Source organism: Mustela erminea, chromosome 12 (genome assembly GCF_009829155.1).
Source record: "Mustela erminea isolate mMusErm1 chromosome 12, mMusErm1.Pri, whole genome shotgun sequence".
Classification (NCBI taxonomy): Eukaryota; Metazoa; Chordata; class Mammalia; order Carnivora; family Mustelidae; genus Mustela; species Mustela erminea.
Window position 1 is genome coordinate 45,600,393 of NC_045625.1, and position 25,410 is coordinate 45,625,802.

Consider the following 25,410-nt stretch of genomic DNA (forward strand, 5'->3'; position numbering starts at 1 on the left):
TTACGGAAGGTCCACTGAAGGAAAAAAGTAGTTGGTCTGAAATTTCAGTTTTGGGTATAGAGGGATTAGAAGGAGCTAATCATGCTTATTCTAAGGTCAGAGTAGTGGCTCAGAGAAGGGTAGCATGAGCAAAAGGTTTTGTGGAATTGGAGAATAAGGAGTAGATGGGAGATTAGCCATTTCAGATTGTAGTTTGTAGGGTTTTGTGAAAGAGGTCATGGGTTTTTATCCTGCAGTTTCTGTTTTTTTAGAGATCTCTGGGGACTTGAATGAAAGGCATTTGGTTCTGATCCCCTTTCTGGCCTATCAGTATTTCTTTCTCAATGGTCTTCTTTATCCCAGATCTGTATGTCCTGATTGTTCTAGGCTTCCAGAGTTACTTCCCTGATTTCTCTAGGTTTCTCTCTCATCTTTCTTCGTTGTCCATCCCCGCTTGGTGTCTGCTGCAGTATGACTGCCGACCTTCATGTGGGGCACCCTGTTCTTACGATCTGCTTCTTTCTGTAAAGATCACGTGCTGTTCATTCAGCGTGCCTTTAGTCGGACCATCTCCTCTGTCTTTCTCTACACATTAGCTCTCCTCCGTATGCCTATTTCCTTATTTCTCTGTCAGGAAACTCCCAAGTTTCTTCTGCATTTCAGCCAACTAAATATATCTTTTGCAAGTTTGTGCTGGTTGAGCATGAAACGCCAGTCATTAACCGTAGATGTTCCGGGTTCATTAGGAGACTGCTTCTCTCTTGTTTACTGTCATGCTTTAAATTTCTGAGCAAAGGTCTTCAGAGGGCAGAGAGCATGTGGTATTGATCCCACCTGCTTTTCTTCAGCTAGGAAACCACACTGTGCGTATGAAAGCATTTTTAATGCAATCTGCTGACGAGAGAAGTGTCTTGTGTGGGAGACAATTTTGGCAGTAGCAAACATGTTTGGCTTTAGCCATAAGAATTGCTTTCTGCGTTTCTGGAAAAAGAGTATGCAAATCAAGTCCTGTTTTAAATGAATCTTTTTATAATGTGGATATCTCTAATCTGTTTTGTAATGATGGATTTGTTTTGAGGATTTAAATGGTTTGTGCACCTGCAGCATGCCATTCCTTTTTCCTCTCCCCCTAGGTTGTTGGTTTTTTTTTTTTTTCTTTTGTACATAGCATCTTGATGGATTAGGAAAGAATGGTGGTTTCAGTCAATCGATTACATGACAACAAGAAAAAAATTGCAGGTGTATTTGAAGATTATGAATATCCTGGTTGAAAACATGTGACCTTTGGATGCATGGGATTCCACTTCAGTGTAGTTCCCGAACTTGGCCAAAGTCAGTGAAGTGTATGCTGGGAAGATCAAGTTTGGAAAGGTCAACCTTGACTTTGAAGAAACCTAACTACCATTAATCAGCTTACTGTATGCCTTTGGGCAAGTTACTTAGCATCTCTGGGCCTCCAAATTTATAACTATAAAATTGGTACAGATTTATCTACGCAGACCTTTATTGTGAGAATTAAATATGAGTATGTGTAATGTAAGACTTATTAGTTGTTTGATGGCAGTTTATAATTAGGCAGCGATACCGTTTGTTTCTAGAGAGCTTCAAAAAAAAGCATTCATGGATCAGTAGGAACAGACTTTTCCCGCAGACTTACTGAGCTTTTTGTATTGGAAGGCTTTGCCTGGTGAACTTCTACCTTTGGATGAGAGAGTGTTTTTTGTTTTTGTTTTATGCAAACTATTATGTATTCAAGAAGAAAATTTAACTCTTACAAGATTTTTAATCAGGTAGAAGTGGTGGGATTTATAGACTTATATTTTCCATTGTTCTGGACAAAGCAGGGAGCTCATCATAGTAGTTTCAGAGATTCTTTGACACAGTTTCAAGGGGCACCAAGCTAATTCTAGTGTTTTAGGACGTTTAAATTTTTTTTCTTACAATATCTAAATAAAAAAATAATGTCTTACAAAGTGAGAAAAACACATTAAGAAGCTGTATTGCTTTTCTTTTTTTTTTTTTTTAAGACTTTATTTATTTATTTGACAGCGATCACAAGTAGGCAGAGAGAGAGAGAGAGAGAGAGAGAGAGAGAGACAGGAGGAAGCAGGCTCCCTACCAAGCAGAGAGCCCGATGTGGACTTGATCCCAACACTCCAGGATCATGACCTGAGCTGAAGGCAGAGGTAGCCCACTGAGCCAACCAGGTGCCCCAAGAAGTTGTATTGCTTTTGGATGGACTGCTCACCAGTGTCTGTGTATGTGTATGCATAGATTGACACCAGCTGGTGGTACAAGCAACAGCAGATGCCCTTTTTACTACTACAGTTGTTAACTGGTTTCTCTCTTTACCACAACAATATTTTGAGGTACACAGTTCTTTTGCCCTCATCTCAAATGATACTTACTTGAAAAACTCCATTGCCTTTTAGGAAAGCACAAGATAAAACAAATAACTCAAGTGCGCGCACTTTTGTGTGTGTGTGTGTAGAATTAAAAGAAATTTGTGCAGAGGTGCCCTGGTACTCATTCACTTAAGCATCTGATTTTTGATCTCAGGGTCATGAGTTCAAGTCCTGTGTTAGGCTCCATGCTGGATGTGGGGCCTATTTAAAAAAAAAAAAAATTGTAGAGAGTTCATTAATAAAGAAATGAGAATATGGCAGGATACCTAGATCTGCTGAAAGTAGGTGTTGTTTGTTTGTTTGTTTGTTTGTTTTAAAGATTTTATTTATTTATTTGACAGAGACACTGTGAGAGAGGGAACACAACTAGGGGGGTGGAAGAGGGAGAACTAGGCTTCCCGCTGAGCAGAGATCCTTTGGATCATGACCTGAGCGGAAGGCAGACACTTAATGACTGAGCCACCCAGGGGCCCCTGAAAGAAGTTTTTGCCTTAGCTCAGAATTGTTGGTTTGTTTTTGTTTATGTTTCTGGTTTTTTTTTTTTTTTTTAAAAAACAAAAAAAGTTGCTAGGGCTTTTGTTTTGTTTTGTTTTGTTTTTAGAACTGCAGTGTCTGACCTTCTGGCCACCTGCCATTTTTTGGCCTTTGTTCTTGTTATGGGGTCAGTTGCAGTATTTAAGGTGACACTGTTGATTTTTCTTTGAGGGCAACTACCTAAATTAGTAAGTAATGAGAGCTGGCTTTTGTTTTAACTGTGGTGTTGAGATGTTACAGTAGCTCACCGTGTCTCTGGCTAGAGAACCTCTAAGGTGAAGTCTTATTGTAAGATGTTTATGTGCTTGAGCAGTTGGTTTATTTTCCTTACTTTGGATAAAGATCATATTTCCCAATTTTTTTGGTCTTAAATGTAAGACATCTTAGTACCCATGTGCAGTACTGAAGAATTTAATATGCTGTTGCTGTTCTCAATAGCCTAAGCCTGGATTGTGTGGGAGTTCTTAATGTTGTCTGAAATTGTGATGTATTAAGAATCCACAGTTTCACCAACTTAAGCAAGGTCATGCTGCATTGCCAGCGGATTCATAATTACTGGGATTGGAACCATAGGAAAATAGAGTTGCATAATCAGAGGACAGATATGGCCATTAAAATTAACTTGAAAGGATAATGCCTTGGTGCTGAGGATGTTAAGAGCTCCCTCAAGAATTAGGGTGCTTAGGTAATATTTACCAAATGATCACTATTTACAACTTTGATTTCAGCAGAAAAGTTACAATTTAAACTCTTCACTATTATCTCAATGTATCTGTGAAGTCCTGAAAACCTTTTTAAAATATTGGGGCATTTTAGTCTTAGGCCAGCTTTATTAGCATTTGGGTAGAAGAGAAGTCTTCGAGTGAGCCATCTGTTTTCTGTGTTATGTGAGCCTCTAGGTTGAATTCTCTTTCTTGTGCTAATCCCTGGTAATGTCCTTTGGGAAGCTGGTAAAAATGCTCCGAGCTTTCAGGGAGGCTGGCTTGTTTTGTAGTAATAGGATCTCACTAGTCCTCTGCCTCACAATTTGATCTTCCTCATTAGAGGGCAGCTAGGAGGACCTGTTTAATTTGACCAGAGTTAGTTGAGTGTTTAAGTGAAAGGTCTTGCTGCATCTGGCATGCTGCATCTGAGGAGACTCAGGCTAAGTCAGGAATTAAAATTTGGAGAGGAAACGTGACTGGAGAGGATTGCATCCCTCTGTTCTGCTACTATTCTCTCAAACCTTCCCCCTGATGTGTGGTATCCACATGGTTTTGTTACACATCAGATCTGATATATTAAGAGAGCTCCTTTGTAAAGTCTGGTCCTCTTTGCTTTGGTGCCAGAGTTGCAGCACACAGCCTGTCTGAACAGACACACATAACCAATGCCCAAGAACAAGAAGTCCATCTGAAGAAGCACAGCACATTTGCAACTTTAGTGTGTGTTGGGGGAAGGAGGAAACAAGGGTGTTCCAATGATGGAAATGGGTGGGTCTGTCTTTAAAAACAAAAATTGCACTTTTGCCCCCTCCCCCAGAGTAAACTTGTTTTCTTGATTCAAATTATTTGCTTTTTTTGGTTAGGGGATGAAGTTTTATATTGGGGCCTTATTTGGAGACAGTGAATCTTTTCTTTTTCTTTCTTTCTTTCTTTCTTTTTTTTTTTTTTTTTAAGTATTGCATTATTAGACCTCGGATTGCAAATAGTCTTGCTTGTCAGACAGGACCATAGTGACCTGTTTCTGCTAACTGTGGGATTTAGAAAAGATTTATGCTGCTTTTGTCCTTTTTTATTTCATAAAACATTGCTACTGCTCTAAATGAAATAATAGATACACATCAATCAGCGTAGTCACCTTTTATTGTTGATTCAACTACCAGGTTTTTACAGAATTCACTCTGCATTTTATTTGACTTGTACATGAATAGTCTCGGCAGACTTAATTATATTAGTGAAAAAGCACTTTCAACAAAATTATATGCTGACATCCCATAATTCATACTTACAGATTTGTGAAACAGATTTATGTAAATCTATCAAATTACTCTAGGTGACATTATTTTTTAAAATTGAGATTTCATTTAAATGGTATTTGTAGAAATTTTTCATGAAAAATTTTACATGAACTATTTAAAAAAAATACATCACACATCACTCCCTTAGAAGGACAGTACACTGTAACATTTGTTCTTCTGGAACAATGTAGGGACATGGGGAGCAGGGTATCTCTCCTCTAAACCATAGTTTTCTGAAAGGCAGACGGCTCTTCCTTTGTTCATTAGCTCATTTGTTCTTTCATTCAGTGAGCGTGTAGTTAATAATCTGTGCTAGGGTTTTCTATGTCAGGAACTATGCTCAGCTTGCCTTTGCTCAGTAGTTTAAAGCAGGGTGGGGAGACTGCAATCCAAGTGGACTCACTACCCACGTGTACAAAGATAAAGAGGTGTATAATATATGGGCTGTGGAAGGACTGAGGCATATTGAACAGTGTGTACTGGGAATGGGACAAGTTGTGTCAGGTAAAGAAAGGGTCTTAGAAAAAGTCTCAAAGGATATGTGGGAGTTGGCGAGTTGGAGATGTGTAATCCAGGCACAGGGAACTGAATGTTCATTTTAGGGTATGTGTGGAGGAGTAGTGGAAGTAAGCAAGAAGCCGATGACCACCTTGGAAACCACAGAAGAAATGGATATATGTTTTAGGAAGATCATCTGGGCAACATCATGGTGGACAACTGGTTTAGGAGTTACAGGAGTCTAGGGAAAGGATGATGGCTTAAGGTATTGTAGCAATAATCCAGGTTAGAATAATACATGAGGACCCGTGCTAATGCAGAGGGGGTGGGGAGGAGGGCAGATTTAGCTGGTAGAACTGAAGGATGGGATACCCTTATGAAATACCCCTTGCGTCGAAGTCTGTCTTACAGAGCTTTCTTGTTAGACTGTGAGTTACTCCTTTAAGTCTTGGATCAGATGTTACCTTCTGGATGAGGCCCACTCTATTTAAATTGGAGTCCTGATCCCTCTCCCCCACATTCTCCTCTCTTTTTCTCTTATCCCCTTAGCCTTTACTTTCTTCTGATACACTGTGGAGCTTGTTGTTTTGTGTCCTTCTAACTGTATGTAGGGTTTTTTGTTTTTGTTTTTACAAAGATTTTATTTGTTTATTTTAGAGAGAGAGAGCGAGTGAGCATGCCAGTAAGTGGGGAGAGGGGCGAGGGGCAAAGGGAGAGCGAGGAAGAACTTAAAACAAGGCTCCTTCCTGAACACAGAGCCTGCTGAGAGGCATGCTCTCAGGATCCTGCGATCATCCTGAGATCATGACCTGAATGAAAACCATGAGTTGGATGCTTACTGACTGACCCACCCCAGCACCCCAGGATTTAGGGTTTTATGAAGAGAAACTTTTTGTCTTTGGACTAGCAGAAAGTAGACTTTCTATAATTGTTGAACAAATGAATGCTAAATGTTGGTGAGAATATATAGGATGGCTTTTTGTAATACAGAGTTTTACTGTCCGCAGTTCCTGTTCAGAAGGGTCTCAATTAATATTAGTTGTACCAGGTTTATGATCAAGAATTATGGTGGTCTATTACCTTTACCTTTAAACCTGAGGAGGTAATTTGATATTCTGTACGTTGGTAGTAATCTGAAATAGAAAAGACTAAATAAAGTGACCCTTGAATTAAATGGGTCCAGAAGATTGTGTATTTTTAATTAAAATATGCAATTAAATTTTTAATTAAAGTATGCTATTAAAAGCAATGTAGGTGGCAGGGGAGTAGCTGCTGCTTTGAATTATGCACAGTTTGGGATAAATTGGAGTTTACTGTGTGTCTCCCCAGCACTCTGTTACTATAAGGACTCTTCCTGTTTTCCTCTTCCTGCCCTGACCCCCGTGTGGCTCTTGATGGGTCTCGGTCCCATTCAGAGGCCTGTGGTGTGCTTCAGCTCTGTGCTTAGATCACTTGACTGTGGTTCTAAGTAGCCTGCTTCTCGCTGTTCTCCTCATGCTGGGAGCAGTTTATAAGTGATTTTTCTACTTCTTGTGAAGAAGACTTCTTCTGTAGCATACATTCGAGATTAAAAAGGGCAATGCAAAACAAAGGCATTCACACATGCAGTGTATAGAGCACGTGTGCTGAAGTGTGGTATTTACCTGGAGTCTTCAGTGCCTGTGTGGAGGTCTTGGGCCATATGATTGTTCATGTTGTTTTCTCTGTAGTGGGATTCTAGAATCCTTGCTATGGCCATTCGGACCAAGGCTTGGATTAATGGTTCCAAAAATCCCTGTGGGCCTTAAGACCATAGGTTGCTTGTAAGGAGGATAGCTGGGGACAAGTGGTGTTGACGTTATTCTTGATGTCCAGTTACCAGAAGGAATTTTTTGCTTTTTAAAGATAGAATTTTTTTCTTTTTTCTTTCTTCTTTTTTTTTTTTGTCTTGAAGGCTTTTTTGGGAAGAGACTTAGCTTTGTCATTTTGTTCAGTTTTCTTTTAATCACGTTGGGTTTCTTTATACTTGGAATTTAAATGTAGAGCTTTATACATTTTTTTTTTAAAAGAAACGATTCTTGGTTTTGGGATTATCAATATGCACGTTCTAAATTCAGAATGATTTGAAAACTAGATTTGGATGGTATGGATAGATGATGCTTGGTTTCCAAGCCTTCCCTGGTGGTTTATCACGGTTACTGGCTGATGAATGCAAGAGTGTGAAACACTCAGGAGTGTGGATCCTGGCTAAGTAATCTTTCTTGATTTTGACTTAATTCTGCTTTTAGTTTTTAAAAATCTGCACTCACTTAGGATAACCTGAAGTGAAGTGGTCACTATCTAAGATGCACTTTACTTTGTCATAGGAATGAATAATAACATTGAAATTCATACATAGTGAAACTGATATTTGCACATGAAGTACAGGAATTTGAGATAGTGAACAACAGTCTTAAAACATTTTGTGATAGAGGGGTGCCTGGGTGGCTCAATGGGTTGGGCCTCTGCCTTCGGCTCAGGTCATGATCTCAGGGTCCTGGGATCGAGCCCCGGGTCGGGCTCTCTGCTCAGCGGGGAGCCTGCTTCCCTTCCTCTCTCTCTCTGCCTGCCTCTCTGCCTGATTGTGATCTCTATCTGTCAAATAAATAAATAAAAAATCTTAAAAACAAAAACAAAAACAAAACTTTTTGTGGTAGAACCCTCTTTGAAAATGCCAAGTTACATTATACTTCAAGCACATTGAAGATGAGGTCTGAATTCATGTACTTTTTTTTTTTTTTTAAAGATTTTATTTATTTATTTGACAGAGAGAGATCACAAGTAGGCAGAGAGGCAGGCATAGAGAGAGAGGGAGAAGCAGGCTCCCCACCAAGCAGAGAGCCCAATGTGGGGCTCGATCCCAGGACCCTGAGATCCTGACCTCAGCTGAAGGCAGAGGCTCAACCCACTGAGCCAGCGAGGCGCCCCTGAATTCATGTATTAACTAGCTATGATTTGAGTGCAGAAGAGCCTAGCATTTGAGAGTTCTGGATTCAAATCCTGACCACTACTTCCCACCTGCTCTTTTGATTTGAGGGAGCTGATTGACCTTGTCCAGCTTCAAAAATCATTATCTCCCTTTCAGAAGAGGAAACTCAGTATATCACCTGATACGTGTGAGGCTAAAACTAAACAGCGAAATACCACAGAACTGGAAGGTGAGAATGGGGGGGTCTTGCCTATCTTGGTATCATCTGTGAAGCCTTATATTGTAAGCATTTAATAATACCTTAAAATGAAAATCGCTCAAGCTCCTAACTCCCTTGCACTTTCAGTGCCAACATGCTAATTCATCTCCTATAGTAGATTTTGCAGCATATACCTCCTTTCGTATGATCTTCCTTAGATTAATCATAAAATTTTGCTTACCACAGCACATTTTGATTGATGGCTGGGTTTCTTTCTAGTAATGCCAATAAGCAAATTAGAAACTTTGTGGAGGAGAAGTCATTTAGGAATAAAATGTTGTCTGAGTGTAGTTGACTTACAGGTAGTAGAAACATGGCTGACTCACTGTTATAGCTAGCCATGATGGCTGGGGTGGGGGGGTGGGGGTCAAGTCAAAGACCCGTTTAGTGGATGGATCATCTGATGTGATGCTGATGGTAATGCCTTTGGTTAAATACATAACACCGCTGTGTTTCTCATTCATTTATTTAGCAAGCATTTGAGTGCCTACCATATGCTTAGGAGTAAGCGCTCAGAGGCCAGTTGGAGGGCTAAGCGGGGGCTTACAGAGTAGGCTTTTTACTTTACCCGGTGACCCAACTCCAGCAGGCACTTCTATGCCTGAGAGTGACCTCCTCAGACCAGTAAACAGTTTCTCTGAACTTGAAGGCTTTGGAGGGAAGACATCCACTTGTGTCTGAAAATGGATCTATAAGAAAGACAGTCTTTCTGTAGGGTTTTTTCACATGCCCAGACCCTTAGTACATGGCCCCTCTCAAGGGTTCCAGATGCCAGATTTGCAGCCCCAGATTCTCTCTCGCCATTAAAACTGATTCTCAACCTTGGCTGCATGTTAAAATCTCCAGGATTTCAAACACCTGGTACCAGTGCTTCTAATAGATCAATAAACTAAAAATCTTTGGGAAAAGGACTCCGGTATTAGTTTTTTTGTTGTTGTTTCATATTTTTTTAAAAGCCTAGATGATTCCAGTGTGTGACCAAGGTTGAAAAAGCACTTTGATTAATTAGAAGCTGCTAAAATGCAGGTGTGAGAATAGTGCCATAGATAGGAGAAATAGACTGTTAATACTGTTGTAATTGATTTGATACATTTTATTATAGAATAGCAGTGTGATAAAACTATACAGTGTTCAGCTTGCCTTTCCTTTCTCCATTATATTTGTAGCATTTTCCTGATTTATTTATTTACTTATTAAGAGATTTTATTTATTTAGCGCAAGTGTTAGGTTGGGACAGAGGGCAGAGGGAGATGGAGAATCTGGAGCAGAGCCCAACGAGGGACTTGATTTCACAACCCTGAATTCAGTACCCCAGCCAAAATCAAGAGTTGGATGCTTAGCTGATGAATGGGTTGAGCCACCCAGGGGTCTTCCTGATTTAATTTTAAATAGATACATGGAACCTCATTGAAATCTAGTAAATATATGTTACTTTTCTTACTTTATCTTTTGACTGAAATAATTTACTTCCATCAGTAGTGAATATTCTCTCATCATGGCCTCTGCAACCTTGTTGGGTAGAAATTACTCTCCTCATTTTATTTTATTTTTTATTTTATTTATTTATTATTTTTTTTTTATTTTAAAAGATTTTATTTATTTATTTGACAGACAGAGATCACAAGTAGGCAGAGAGGCAGGCAGAGAGAGAGAGAGAGAAAGAGGGAAGCAGGCTTCCTGCGGAGCAGAGAGCCCGATGCGGGGCTCGATCCCAGGACCCTGAGATCATGACCCGAGCCGAAGGCAGCAGCCCAAACCACTGAGCCACCCAGGCGCCCCTACTCTCCTCATTTTAGAAATAAGGGAGATATGGCTATCATAGAAGTTGAGCAGCTTCTTCAAAGTCAGAGAGCTGATAAACAGCAGAGGCAAGATTAGAACTCCTGTGTGTCTGTCTCCAAAGCTTGTCTTTCCGTCTTAATCTGCTTGCTTGAGCAGCTTTTATGTTTAGCCCACTTGAATCCTGCTCAACGACAATAGAACTGAAGCACATTTCATAAGAGGGCACTATGCATGCGATAGACCCATGGTAAATGTTGAATTAGTAAAAAGCTGAATGCTTAAAATACAGTGGCTTCCCGTGGAACAACTTAAAAATAGAACTGTGAGTAAAACAAAATCTCTGATTAGTGTGAGGAAAAAAAATAATGAACTGAATTAGTTTTAGCTCTTCTGTCACCCTCTTTTTTTAAAAATAGAAAAAAAAATACAATTTGATAACAGGGTATATGTTAGCAATGATTATCCAAATTCTTTTTTTTCCCTTTTAATTGAGGTAAATTAACATATTAGTTTTGGGTGTTGACAACACCCAGATTCTGGTAGTGGTCCCAAAATACAACCACATGTTTTCATGGCTATTTGGTACTATATTTAGTGTTCTGTCTTTAGTGTTCTAGTCTCTCTCTTTTTTTGTGTACTTAATAGGAAACCACATTAGGGTAAGCAGAGTGGCCATCCTAAATATCTGTATTCATAACCACATGCATCTAAAGTGCCCCATCAAGGGGGAAAAAAAAACCCCTCAGTTTGCTATGAAATTGATGAAAAGAAATATATTTAATAAAATGTATTTGGACCTTTATTGAGCATCTTCTGGGAAACCCTCAATTAGTTTGGTTTGACTTTCAGTAGACTAAACTGGTCTTATATCGATTTTTGTTAACCTATTTTATTTAGTGTTTCTTACCTTCTGAAACTGAGAAACTTCCTCTTGGTTGAAAAATTGGCCTTTTGGATTGGCTTTACTTATGTGTGCATTTCATTGATTTCAATCCCTTGAATACCCTCCATTTTGTTTGAGAGTTGGGACAGCATTGAATCAGGGGTTAAACAGCTCAGATGATAGGGAAAAACAACACAATACTCCTTGTTAAGCAACTCTTCAGAAATTGTGTTTTATTATTTTTGTTTATACTCTTTGTTCCTTCCCTACATGTTCTCATTGGCTTAGATGTTCTCAGTATAAATCTTTGTGTTCAGATTTTCCTGTATCCTTATATAGGTCATCAAATCTCTTTTAGAAAATCATACTCCATTTATTTGAAGAGGGTCTTCTATGAAATAAATGTGCACGTATACATATATGTGCACATGTGAACACAAAATTCTGCACCTTTTAAGTGGAAATAATTGTACTTGGTAAAGGCTGTAAATTAGTCAGGGTACAGTGTACAGAATGCTGCTAGATTCTTGGTTGATGCTTGATGCCTTCCCCTTTTATGGGTAAAGAAAATGAAACTGAAAAAGTCGTGCCCGTGAAGCCCACTCAGCAGCTTGGCGGAGACTTGCACCCACAGTTTCTGAAGCTGAACGTTGCGTTTGCTGCTGGGTGCTCTGGCTCAGGCAGGGCATGTCTGATGGAATTCTTTAGAGATGAGTGGGGTTTTTTTGTTGTTGTTGTTTTGTTTTTAAATGCACAGCTTGCTGAGTTCTAACTGATGTTTAAACTTGCAAATGTAGTAGACAGTAGCTGAAAAAAAAGACCACATGTATATTTCTAGGAGAATTAATGTAGACTTCTTTTTACTATTGAGAAAACGTGCTGGTGTTAATGACAAGACCATATGCCAGAATGAGAGTGGATCTCTGTCATCAGTGGTGTAGAACTAATATACGCCTTTTTCTCCTTCCCTTTCATTAGGGCAGAGCTTGGGATATGGCTTTGTGAACTACATTGACCCTAAGGATGCAGAGAAAGCTATCAACACCCTGAATGGATTGAGACTTCAAACCAAAACAATAAAAGTATGTTTAAATTTTTTTTATATCTACTTGCAGAGCAGAGATTAAAAAAGAATTCAAGTCTTCTTGTACTTCTTTTCCTTTGTTTCATGCCCACATAGACACTTCTCTAGGAGGCATATCAGAATTTTTTGCTTGTTGCGTGATGGGGAAACTATTCACGAGTACTTTATGTAATCACTCCTGTATTAACAAGGTGGGGGGCAGCAGCAACTTTTCTTCACTAAGTACTCCGTGAAGCCTGCTGAATTAAATCTCCTTCCTTTGGAGTTACTTACTTTCTGTAAAGCTGGAGGAAACCTTTGACCAGTTCTTTGAGCCCAGGGCTTGACAGACTTGTTCTATAAAGGGCCAGGTAGTAAATATGTTAGGCTTTGTGGTTCGTGCAGCCTCTGTCATGACTTCTCAGCTCTGCCCGTGTACCTTGAAGCAACTGTAGCCAATAACTGCGTGAATGAAAGGATATGACTGTGATCTTAGAAAACCTTATTTATGGAAGCTGAAACTTGAATTTTATGTCTTGTTATGTGTCACAAAACAGTTTTTTTTATTTTGTCCCAGTCATTTAAAAATGTAAAAATCATTCTTAGCTCATGGATCATATAAAACAGCTTGTAGGCTGGATGTGGTCCTTTGGCTCTGTTCTGACTCTGCTCTGACTTTAAGGAGACTGACGGGAACTGCTTATATGCCACACAGGTTGTTTTTCCTGTTACGTTTTTTAAGACAATTGGTCAGTAATCTGTGGATATTTTCCGGCTTTTTTGAATTTTCAAAATGCTGACATAGATTGTATCTGGATAAGAAGTTAATACAATTTGGAGTATAGATATTTTTTCCTTTAGAAAATAAAACAGATGTTGCTTCTGGCAAATGCTTAGTGCACGTGCCATCAATTTTGCCTCTCCTGCCCAGTGCAGACATTGCCAATCAATCATGGCAGTCTGTCTCACTAAGTCTATATGTGGCTCCCAAATATTTTTCAAAATAATGTTCCAGACAACCTCTATCAATTGACTCAAGTTGGAACCTATTTTCCACCCTTGATTTAAGAAGTCAGCTCAGGCTATAGCCTGAAGTGGTGAGGGGAAGTTAGTCAAGGCTGACTGTGACATCCATCTTGCTTAGAGACTTGTCTAGAAGATTTCTGCTCATTTTTTCAGAAATCTGGAAATGCAGTGTCATCTTTGTGTTTAAAAGTTGCTTCTCTCAGAATTGTCAGCTAAGGTAATTCATTAGCTCTGGATAGTTTTGACATCTCATTCTTTATATTTGTTGGCCCATAGGAAAAATGCCTCCCAGATCTGTCTCATCTAAAAGGAACTATATGGGGGGGGGGGTCCCAAATACATTTGGATGGTAAGATGTCCAAGAATTGTTGATTAAGAAAATGGCCTCTGAAAATATTCACTTTAGCCAGATAATGACCTGGTAATTATGCTACCAAAATTTGAGGGGGAAAAATTAGATTTCTAATATAGTCTACAATCACAGACTTTTTTTTTTTTTTTTTTTAAATCTGGATTGCTTTATTTTAATTCCATACTTTTCTGCACACTTTTTTTTAGGGGGAGGTCACAAAGGTTAACCTTTTACTAGTACTATTAAGCACTATTACTATTAAATAATAACAAATGCTGTAAAAAAAAAAAAAAAGACCTCTAATATCCAGTTATCTTCAGATTGTTTTGTGTGCCCTCTGTCTTCCTGAGGACGTTTGCAGGGCTCCTCATGTTAAATTGATTTCCAGAATTGCTGCTAATTTATCTTCGTGTTGAGATCCTGAGTTGTGGTTAAGAAGAAATTGGAATAGATGGTTGGGATGGCTCATACCAGAACATACCCTTTTCTCCACTCCAGAAATAGCCGCCCTTATTTCATTCTAGTGAGTCAGTTTTTTTGCTTTAAGTTCTTTTGCAGTAATGTCCATAAGAAGGCAGAAATGCGGGGGAAACAGGTCGCCAGAGAATAAATTTCCATGGCCTGCAAGGAAACCATTGATGGCAGCTGCTTCCTCACTGCCCATTGCCCGGCTTTCTCTTCAGGGCCCAGCTGCTCAGGCAGAATACATGGAAGAAAGGACAGTAATGCCGTGTGGCTTTTAATCTGTGACATCTGCTACTTCTGATTTTCTGAAATGGGGGGGTGGGAGTGGTGGGGAAGGCAGCAGGCTACTTCTTTCCCCGCCCCCATTCAGTTCCTGTAAAAATATCAGATAACAGCTGGTATCCTCATTTTGGCCCAGATTTCTCTGAGAGGCAAAGCAGACCATTTTCCAAAACTATAGAGCACCATTTTTGTCTGTTTGTTCTTTGTATTTTGTTTTTTCCTCTTATTTTCAGTGAGACATGTTTTGTGTGTTCTTAGGCAACATCTTGAGCCAGTTTTCTCCTCATGTTTGCTGCTTCAAGTACCTTTTGGAAGCTCCACTTAAACCATTCCATTCTCTGGGATACCATTCCATAAATTAGCCTTTTTTTTTTTTTTAAAGATTTTATTTATTTATTTGACAGACAGAGATCACAAGTAGGCAGAGAGGCAGGCAGAGAGAGAGAGAGAGAGAGAGAGAGAGAGAGAGAGAGAAAAGCAGGCTTCCTGCGGAGCAGGGAGCCCGATGCGGGGCTCGATCCCAGGACCCTGAGATCATGACCCGAGCTGAAGGCAGCAGCCCAAACCACTGAGCCACCCAGGCGCCCCCATAAATTAGCCTTTTTATCCTTCTTGCAGTCCATCCTGGCAGTGACTGTAGGACTAAACTTAAACAAATACCAGTCTCCTCCTGTTACTTCTCACTCAGACCTTTCTTGTATTTCCCTGCTCTTTCACCGTTATCGTTTGAGTTAACTTTGGAGTTGACCCAGTGTTATTACTACTTTCTGGGTAGTCAACCTGTCTCTTCCTTAGTGAGCTGATCTTCTCAGGCTCTGCACATATTCCCCTGTAGTCTCAACTCCTGGCATACCCTTTCATGCTGCTTTAGTTGAATAGCAATCTCCCCATCTATGGGAGCCCATCTGAAGTACTTTCTTCAGCCATTGCCCTCAATAAAAGAGTTGGGACCTTAGTGCTCAAAGAGCTTGGCTAAGTCCAGGCCGTTGAAGACAAAACTCTTACATTTAATGTGGCAAAACTCTTTCCCTTTAGAAAGCTACAGTAGACTAATTAATACATACATCATATATGAGTATACAAATGTTTGTGTGCTCCTCAAGTTAAATCTTCCAAGCCACCTAGCATTTAGTATGCATTTGGTAGAATTCCTAGTAATTGCAATATTGAAGCAGTGTATCAAGTGCTGTGAAAGGTGGTTTATTTAGCAGTTTCTCCTGGGGCTTCCTAATAGCATTAGCCCAGTAGGGTTTTTTGCAATAGATGGATGGTGTGTTGAATAAATGACAAATATTCAGTATTTCTGCCATGAGTGAAACAAAGTCCCTCAGGCACTGTGAAATCCTAAAGAAATTATTCCTAAACTTGGTTGCATTAGAATCACCAGGAGAAGTGAATTAGAAATGCAGATTCCTGGGCCCACTACTGAGCTACTGGATCAATGTCCAGAGGTGAGATGCAGAAATCTTTTTTTTTTTTTAAATAAAGATTTTATTTATTTATTTGACAGAGAGAAATCACAAGTAGGCAGAGAGAGAGGGAGAAGCAGGCTCCCCGCTGAGCAGAGAGCCCGACTCAGGGCTCAATCCCAGGACCTCAAGACCATGACCTGAGCTAAAGGCAGAGGCTTAACCCACTGAGCCATCCAGGCGCCGCTGAGAAATCTGCTTTTTAATAAGCTTTCCAGTTCATGACAGCAAGTGTAAGGCCTAGCATGTAGAAACCACCAAAATGTACCTTTTCTGAATAGGTGGGTTCTCTATCTATTTGGTATTTTTGCATTCAAAGTTCAGTTTGTTTTCATCTTTTACCTTGATAATCTTCTCGTGGATAATTCTTAGCATACTGAATGATAGATAGTTCAGCATTCAGAGTAAAAAGAAGTTCATACCATCTTCACTTTAGAAATGAGAAAAACTTAGTATGTTCACCTTACGTTAGAAAGATATTTATTATAAATAGCATTCATAGGTTAAAGTTTCAGAGTGCTTATTGTCTTCTCCTAAGGATCCCATTTTTTTCCTGATTAGGTTTATGTTTTGGCAGCTTACCTTGCTGGTGATGTCACACCATCTCTGAGCTATGTGGGAGGCAGTCATGATAAAGCCTGCCCACATTGTCCCTGACACTGAGATGGTAAATATGGTGTGAAGAATTCAAGATGTTTTTAACTTCTGATATTAGGGAGTGTAGTGAAAAGGTAGTATATTATGTACACAATTCAAGTGTGGGGGGATGGGAATCTTATCATGACAGCGTCAAAAATTGTATACTGGGGCAAAGGGGTGGGAATCTCATCAAGACCCCACTGTTCCCCAGGGGAGCCCTTTGTTCTGTGGACTGTTTGGGATCTCAGTGGTTGTGACTACTGTGTTCAGTCTTCATGTTCTTTGCTTATTTTGTTTTTAGGAGTCTCAGGTACTGATAAAATCTACACTGGTATATGAAACATGTATGGCTTCAAGCTAATACCCTTCCCCCACCAAGGGAAAATGCATTTTTTGCCTAGGTTAATGGTACCAGACTTAAATTCATAATTAATAGAGTAAAATATTGAAGATTTCCAAAAAGTCTTTTATGCTCCTTTCCCCTGCCCCATCCCCCCCATCAAGTACTATGAATAGGTGATGGAAGTCTTTCCTCCCAGCGTCACTCCCAACTTCTCCCCCTCCTACGGGGGTGTAGAAATACTTGTTATTCCCAAAAGTGGGCTTGCTTTATCTTGGAAGTAGGAGATATTACCTCAAGGAATAGAAGTTTTTTGTTATTACTGGTAGGTACCCTGAAGAAATCATGGCTTCTCTGCCCCATTGAAGGAAAGCAAAATCCCTATTTGGAAATCCTACCAGCATGGAAAAACTGCCTAAATTTGGTTTAGATTAGATAAATTTTTTTTTCTTAATCTTTCAGACATAAATCAATCTAAATTTTAACTTTGCTTAAAGGTTATTAATTGACATATATTAATGGAAATTTCTCATATTAAAATAACCAAACCACCATTTAAAGTCATATGGAAAAACTGTTATAGAAATTGAAATACTGGGGTGCCTGGGTGACTCATTGGGTTAAGCTTCTGCCTTCAGCTCAGGTTATGATCTTAGGGTCCTGGGATCCAGCCCTGTATAGGGCTCTCTGTTCAGTGGGGAGCCTGTTTGTCCCCTACATCTGCCTGCCTCTCTGCCTACTTGTGATCTCGCTTTCTGTCAAATAAATAAATCTTTACAAAAATTGAAATAAATATAGTGTCTATTTCTTAAAGTGTTCAGTTTGTTAGAGAACAATTAAGTAAAGCCAATCGACCTTTATTCTTAGCCATAGTGTTGATTTAAATTATTTTTACATTTATATCTTTTTCTCACTAGCCTACTATCCTTTTTCCAGTAACTGTCATATGTACAGACTTCTTTTGTGTGTTTGTTTAGCATGAACTATGTCCTTATTGTTACTACTTTTATTTGTCTTTTCATTTTATTAATGGGGATTTTTAAAGAACAAAAGTTTTAAGTTTCGACAAGGTCTAATTTATGAATTTGTTCTTTTAATGAATAAAATGCTTTTGGTATTGAATGCGTGATACCCTTACCTAACCCAGGGTCACAAAAATTTCTTCCTATGGAACTATATCCTTAATATAGGAGGAATACAGAACTGCATTCTGAAATTTTAGTCTCCCTGACATTGATAAAGTGTTTTAACTGACTTTGTGATCTTGGACAAGTCTTTTAATTGTCTAAGTTTCCATTTTATCTGTAAAAATAGTCAATTTATTTGTCACTGAGAATGTTCATTACTTTTTTTTTTTTTAAGCTTTCCATGTTCTGCCAAATTGCATTGTAAAGGGTGTAACTATTTAATAAATATTTAATGAACTCATGGTTATCATGGAATGATTTAGTTAGTAGTGAAGTGTAGCACCCCGTCCTGAAGAGAGAACAGTTTTAACTGTTTCTCTTTGCCATTGTTGAAAGTTTATCAGCCACAGTAAAATTTGTGCTGGGAAACCATTCCCTAGCTTCACCCTGTTTTTGGTACAGAATTACTAGGGAGGGCATTGGTTTTCACTTACCATTTAAACCGTTCTTTTATAAAATTTAATTCTGACCTTTAGAAAATGCTGCATAAATCATTGACTCTTTAGGGATGAGAAGGATCGGGCATGGAAGTTGGAAATGTGAGTGAAGTTAGGCTTGCCACCTGCTGGGTGCTATGTTTGAATATCTGCAGCACCATTTTGGGGTGTTTTGAGACAAGTGGGTTTCATAATAGCAGTAACGCTGCTGCCGAGAGCTTATGCTTTTGTAGGGAAGTTTGAAAGCAGATGGTAGGGGAACCACATAGAATTAGCTGGAGCAGTAAGCAGGGGAAGTAATGCAGAAAGGAGCCAGAGAGTGTTGGGGGATGATAAAAGACAGCTGTGCCATGCCAAGGTTTTATATTGTAGGTGAGGGAGAACGATGAAAGAGTTTTGAGCAGGGCACTGATGGATTGGACTTAAGTATTTGTGAAGAAAGGAAGTTTTATTTGGTAGAAATCCTGCATCTCTCTGAGCATCTCAGGCTACCCTAGTGTTCTTTTAGCTTATGTAGTTGATTTTGTTTTCTGTGCAAAGTGTAGATGTTTGTAGAAGTGTGAGTTTAATAGACCTAACAAAGCATCTCCTATAAAGTACCCCATATTTCAGCACTGCTGCATTTGGATCATCATTTACCTTTTACCTTGACCAGATTTGGAAATTTGAAAGTAATAGTCTGAAGGACAGGCCTCAAATTAACTGACAACTTCTGAGATGTTAACCTAAACTGCTGTTTGGCTGGTCAGACTTTCGTTTGTGGAGGGATAAAAAAAGTGGAAAAAGTACATACCAGGAGTGGAAGTGAGGATGGAAGCTGAGTGAATAATTTCTTTGCCTATTTAAAAATAAAGACTGGATGTATTTTAACTTCCTTTTTAACTCATGGTCTGGAACTTTCTAGAGCCGTGTGCCAAGTGTTACCAATATATTGCTACATCAGATTATCAGACCCCTTCAGTGCATTTAAATAAAACTCTTATATGCACACCGAGACTAGTTAACATTGTCCTCAATGGAGATGAGGAATAAGATATTTAAAATAAAGTATTATTTTTATAATGCTCGTCATGTGTTTGTAGAATACTCCATTGTGAGCTTGATTTTTTTCTTTCTTTGTTTCTTTTTTTTTTTTTTTTAAGATTTTATTTATTTATTTGAGAGAGAGAATGGGAGAGAAAGGTCAGCGGGAGAGATAGACTCCCCAGTGAGCAGAGAGCCCAATGTGGGACTTGATCCCGGAACTCCAGGATCATGACCCAAGGTGAAGGCAGTCGTTCAACCAACTCAGCCACCCAGGCACCCCCTTTTTCTCTTTTTTTTTTTTAACCACAAAAAGCACCATAGGTTGTTACTTACTCACCTTGGATGACCTGGACAGTGTGGGCAGGTGGACTAGCCTAGTCCAGAACTTCATCATCCCAACTCAAGCCTATTAGTGTTAACTCCTGCTCCTTCCAAGCTCCCTTCATAGTGGAAAGGAGACATTTGAAAATTTCCAGAGGGCAGTAACTTGGCATTATCTGAATGGCTTTTCTGTAGATTGGTTTGGTAGAGCAGAGGTGAGCCTGCACAGAGGGATAGGTGAGGAGGAAGGTTCCCTCTAGCATTGTCTCCACTTGCTTCCTGCCCACCCCTGCTTGTGAATCAGGATGGGGGATGGTGGGAGAGTCTCAGCACTTGTTTGAACCCATCTTTCTTAGGAGGGAATTTATAGATCATTTTATTTTCCAAGCCTCTGCTTTTCCTGCCTATTTCATAGATGTGTATCAACAAAAGCATTTTGGCTAGGCACCGTTAACGCTTGTCTGCTTATCTTTTCTACTGCTCTTTAAGGGTAGGGTAGGGCTTGTGGCCTTTTATTTATGACTTGGAAGAAGTACTGCCAGGTAGTTGAGTGGCTTCAGTGTGTCCTGTAAAGTTAGCTTGAGAGGTTAAGATGGGCGTGCTAACTTCTGAAGAAGGGTTCCTTAATTTCTTGCTTTATCTACTTTTTGTAGTAGGACTTTTTTGCATAGGACTTTTATCCTTCTACTTGTCTGGATTTATGCAAAAACAATAGTCTTTTGTAGGCACATTCGTCCTACCCCCCCCCCCCCCCCCCCCGTTTTTAAGGATTTATGTATTTAGAGCAGTGGGATTAGGGGGAGAGTCAGTGGGAGAAGCAGACTTCCCACAAGGAGCCTGATATGGGGCTCAATCCCAGGACCTCCAGATCATAACTTGAGCCAAAGGCAGATGCTTAACCAACAGAGCCACCCCCAATGCCCCAGGCAAATACTCCCTTTGACCAGTGAAATGCAACTCAGGTTAAGGGACTTGTTCAAAGCCCAGTGCAGTTGATAACACCACTAGGAACAGGAATGTAAGGTCACGTTGGCTGACACTGGTGGCTTTTATTGTTTCCTTTCCATCTCGTATTATTGATATTCAGGTGTTTTCCTTAGAAATGGGTTATAGATACCACTACAGACAAATGGAATATTTTCTTGGGGACCTTCATTGGGATGTTTTATTGTCTTGAGACTTTCTGAATCCGATCTCTGTTAGGTGTGAGAAAACGGAGCTCTTCCTAGTCGTGGAAAAACTGCTGTCTTTTAGGCTGAGTACTGTCGACATCCACACCTCCAGCTTGAGAGGAAAACCAGTGTCTGGAGGTCCTGGTTAGTGGATGGGCAAGTTCATAGAGATTTTAAGTATTTTGATGGTAATGGGAGAGAATTATTGTAGTAACTGTCCAGATCTCTGTTCTGTAGGACACGACCTGTTCAGAATGTTTTTCTGGTAGGTTCTTGCTAGTCTTAGATGCAAGTTTAAAAGTTAAAGTGCATTTGTCACATTTGTGTGCAGACTCTTTACAAAAGCACGTGAGGTCCATTTTCTTTATCTCCCACATCTGCCAGATTTTTCCTGTCATTGCCCTTAGCATCACTTCTAAGCTACAAGCACTAATCTGGCTTGTGGGATTTTACTTTGGATGTTTCTTGACCTATTGTTAATGGTTAAGCAGAGAGGGAGGGCTGTGTTTTGAAAACGGTATAGGTAGTCTGTTGCGTGTATGCCCCTCATCCCAAATGAGTAGTGTTCCTTTGAATGTGGCATTAAGACCTCGAGCCGTAAGTCCTGGCTTTCTGTCCTGCTCTCACTCTCCTGGTCTAGCTTTCTTATTTGTAAAATGGTGGGGGTGGTACTGATGACACAATTATTGTGTAGCATGTTACTGAACATCCAGAGGTAGAAAGTACTTGTGTTGGCCCGTGGCTTTTAGAAAGAGAAGATCAAGAATATTAAGCTGTTTTTCAGTCTTTTCTATAGTAGAGTAGTATTTTAGAAATCTAATTGGGGAAATTGAAAAGCTACTTTTTCTGTGATGAAAATAGTCACCCTGTTCAGTTTGTTCGTTTAATTTTGTTGGATATTTGAAAAGCTATTGTAGTTACCTTGTGCTATAGAGAAGTGGGTTGTGAAAAAAAATCAATAAATCATGCTAATGTGCTCCATTTTTTGGTCATTAGTATGAGGTTACCTCCTCCCATAGGAAAGAGAAGTGTAATCCTTCCTGTATAGGTTCTGGGTTTGCTAATGAGTCTTGAAGTGACCCTCCCTGACCCTCAGGTGAGCAGCAAGCACCTGCGTGGTGCTGGAAACTAGTCATTCAGAAAATGTTTTCATTTCCACAAATTTTGTTAAATGACTGTTTAGAAATTTGACTATTCCTATTTGTTTTCACCCAAATGACCCTGTTGGTATTCCTAGAAAGATTCTGGAGTCACTGAGAGTGGCTCTCACCTCACAGAATTAAGCACAGCAGCCTTTTGCACAGACCAGCCAAGCTGATGAGCTCCCTGATCCAGCTGAGCCCCAGTCAGCCAAGCTTGTTTTTGGAAATACCTTGGGATGAGTTTTACGGGCTTTGTTTTACTTTTACATGTTTATATTTGTCAGTGATTCATATTCATATATCCTTTCAAGCTGCCTATGAATTTCTTACTCCCTTGGAAACCAACATTGATTGGTGACAAGGAGGAAAACTAGTTTCTAGGAACCCTGAGTATGGCCCCAGAGTTTGAGGATTACCTGTTTAAAGTCTCCCTGTGTAAGGGAGTGCCAAAACATTAACATTCATCAGAATTTCTGGTGTGGTGCGGTTGATAAAATGCATATTTCTGGACTCCAGTAAAACTGACTGACAACAAAGATTGTATTTAACCAAACACTACAGGTGATTGTTAATAGGTGGTGGTCTGACCTGAGAACCATTGTTTGGTGGACCTTAATGATATGAACTTGGATAGGTCTGTGGTGCTTGTTTCAAAATAAATCTACATGTAAATAAGATTTTCATTTGTGGGTTCTATCATAAACTATCTGGAATACTTGTGGTTAACGGATGTACTTTTAATGAATATAATGCTGGACTTAAGTAAAACACTCTCTCTCTCTCTCACACACACACACACACACACAGAGAGTACTCATTTTCAGAGCTTTTCGGTGTCATTAATTAATTTTAGCTTTACAAGTACATAAACGTCATTTAATATTTGATTCTGAGGGTTGGGAATTTGCAGCATGGTTCTTCTGGGGCCCATTCATTTAAAATGGATATTTCATGTTAGTATAGAGATTGGGGAGTTGAATTATATGATTCAAGATGGTTGTGAATCCTTAGAATATGGAAGTTGCTTTTAAAGTGCAATAAAAATTAATTTCCTATTTATAGGCTCCCAATCACGCCCCTCTTCTCCCCCTCCCTAGAATCTGGATGTTTGAACTTTTCTAGTCATGGTTTAAGTAAATGGGAATTTGCTCTGTTATCATAAATACTCCCTCACGTCGCATGTTACAAATACTGAAAGGAAGAAAAACCTATTTACTGTATGTCACCTTAATTTAGAAACCTTTTGACCTATAAATTGAATTTTGTCCCAAAGCTATGTGAAAGCAGTGCATACTGTCACCAAAAGGCTTAAAATGTCTCTGTTCTCAGATTTGCAAAAATGGGTTAATAAGTAATTGTCACCAACTTACAGGATTTTCCATAGTGTTCTTCATTAACCAGTGTCTTGGGGGAATTGTGAAATATGCATTGTCTGCACATTGCTCTGGCGTACAAAGTCAAATGAACCATGAAGGTGAGGGCTAAAAACACCTATCACCTTTGTACTTTGTCCTTTGAGTATTAAAGAACATTGATCTACCAAGTGGCAAATGGGGTACTATTTGGCGGTTTAATTACAGCCAGTGAATGTTATTGATGCTATCAATCAGCGAGACCCAGGGAAAGGGCACGGTGCCAGACCATTCGCTGCTCCCGACAGTGTAATTAAATACCTCAGGACTGGATTCTCAAGGTAAAGTGAGAGGTGCTTCCGCACATCTGAAGCAAGAGAGCACTTTGTCTTGCAACACAGGTAAAGGTGGTTATCCCCTCCTGCTGCTGTTCTTTAAATTTTTGGAGGTGTCTACAAATGGCAGTGATATGGCCTGTTTCTTGTGTACATTTAAGGTTGTTGGTGTTTTCCTTAAAATCCCTCTTTCTTGGGGCACCTGGGTGGCTCAGTGGGTTAAGCCTCCACCTTTGGCTCAGATCATGATCTTAGGGTCCTGGAATCAAGTTCTGCATTGGGCGCTCTGCTCAGTGGGGAGCCTGCTTTTCCCCTTTCTCTGTCTGTCTCTCTGCCTGCTTGTGATCTCTCTGTCAAATAAAATCTTAAAAACAAAACAAAACCCAACCCTCTTTCTTGTAAGATCTTCACAACTGGCATACAAAAGGCTTTAGGAATACAGTAATTACTTTTTCTTAAAACTGTTTGGGAGGATATATAGCTCAGGTGTCTAATAGATATTTGGAGAATGAGGGATTGTCTTTGAATGAGACTATTAGTCCTGCAAATCAGTTCATTTAAAAAAGCTTTCCCTGTGATTATTCTCTAATGTCTAATCATGTTGAGAGAAAAATATCTTGATAGGTTGAAGTTATAAAACATTCAGTAGTATTTCAGGGGTTATTCCTTTTAAACTCTCTATTGAATAAATTTTTCATAGTTGTATAACTTAATGTCAGGTCCACAAAATATATTTGGTAAAAGTTTCTTCGGTTCTGGGGAGGATTTATAATAGCATTCCTATCCTTTTTTTCCTCTTCTCAAATGTTATTACATGTGTTTGACATGTAAATTTTCATCTAGGTCTATTTGAGAGATAAATGCCTTGTGCAATCCAAAATGTTTGTTACTCCTCCCCACCCCCCTCAAATGGTGTATCGTTTGTACTCATTAAGGTTTACCAAAGACAGGCTCACCTTGAAAGAAAGTGAGGTAGTTTCCTAACTTTTTGTACATATGCGTGTGTACATTGAAGCATACACACACTAGATTCCTGACAGTTGGATTAAAACAGGCCTGAAAATAATTCTTGGCTGTTGTGATTTAATTGTAATATAGGTATGTGTTGCAAACTGTTTTTACATTTACAACAGGTGTTTGAAGGAAGATTGTTAGAAATTTTCCTTTAGATGTTTGAGAAATAATTTTTTAAGGACGTTAAAGGTTTGGTAAAAGCGAGTATTTCATCTTTAAGAGCCTTATCCCATTAGGGGCTTTTACATTATGTGAAATCATCATAGCAAGTTCAACAGTTTGTTTCCAAGTTTGTATGGAAGGGGCATATGCTTTTAAAAATTATTAATGGCCACTGTACATATGCTTTTTTTTCTTCTCCTCCCCCACCAAGGGCAAAGATATAAAAAGTAATACTAAAAAAAGAATCAGAAATTTTTTTTTTTTAAAGACTGTACAATCTTGGATGGGGAATCTTGGATAGGGAGCATCTGTGAGTAATGAAGTACTTAATTCTGCAAGC

At 39.3% G+C, this 25,410-nt stretch overlaps 1 protein-coding gene across 15 annotated transcripts in view; it reads left to right on the top strand.

Moving 5' to 3' along the window:
* Positions 1–25,410, top strand: part of ELAVL2 (ELAV like RNA binding protein 2) — a 170,909-nt gene that overhangs the window by 116,090 nt on the left and 29,409 nt on the right. For all 15 annotated transcript variants that reach the window (XM_032308355.1, XM_032308351.1, XM_032308349.1 and 12 more), the window contains one exon: positions 12,265–12,368. In XM_032308355.1, the coding sequence (XP_032164246.1) occupies positions 12,265–12,368 (104 nt within the window). The remainder of the gene's footprint in view (positions 1–12,264; positions 12,369–25,410) is intronic.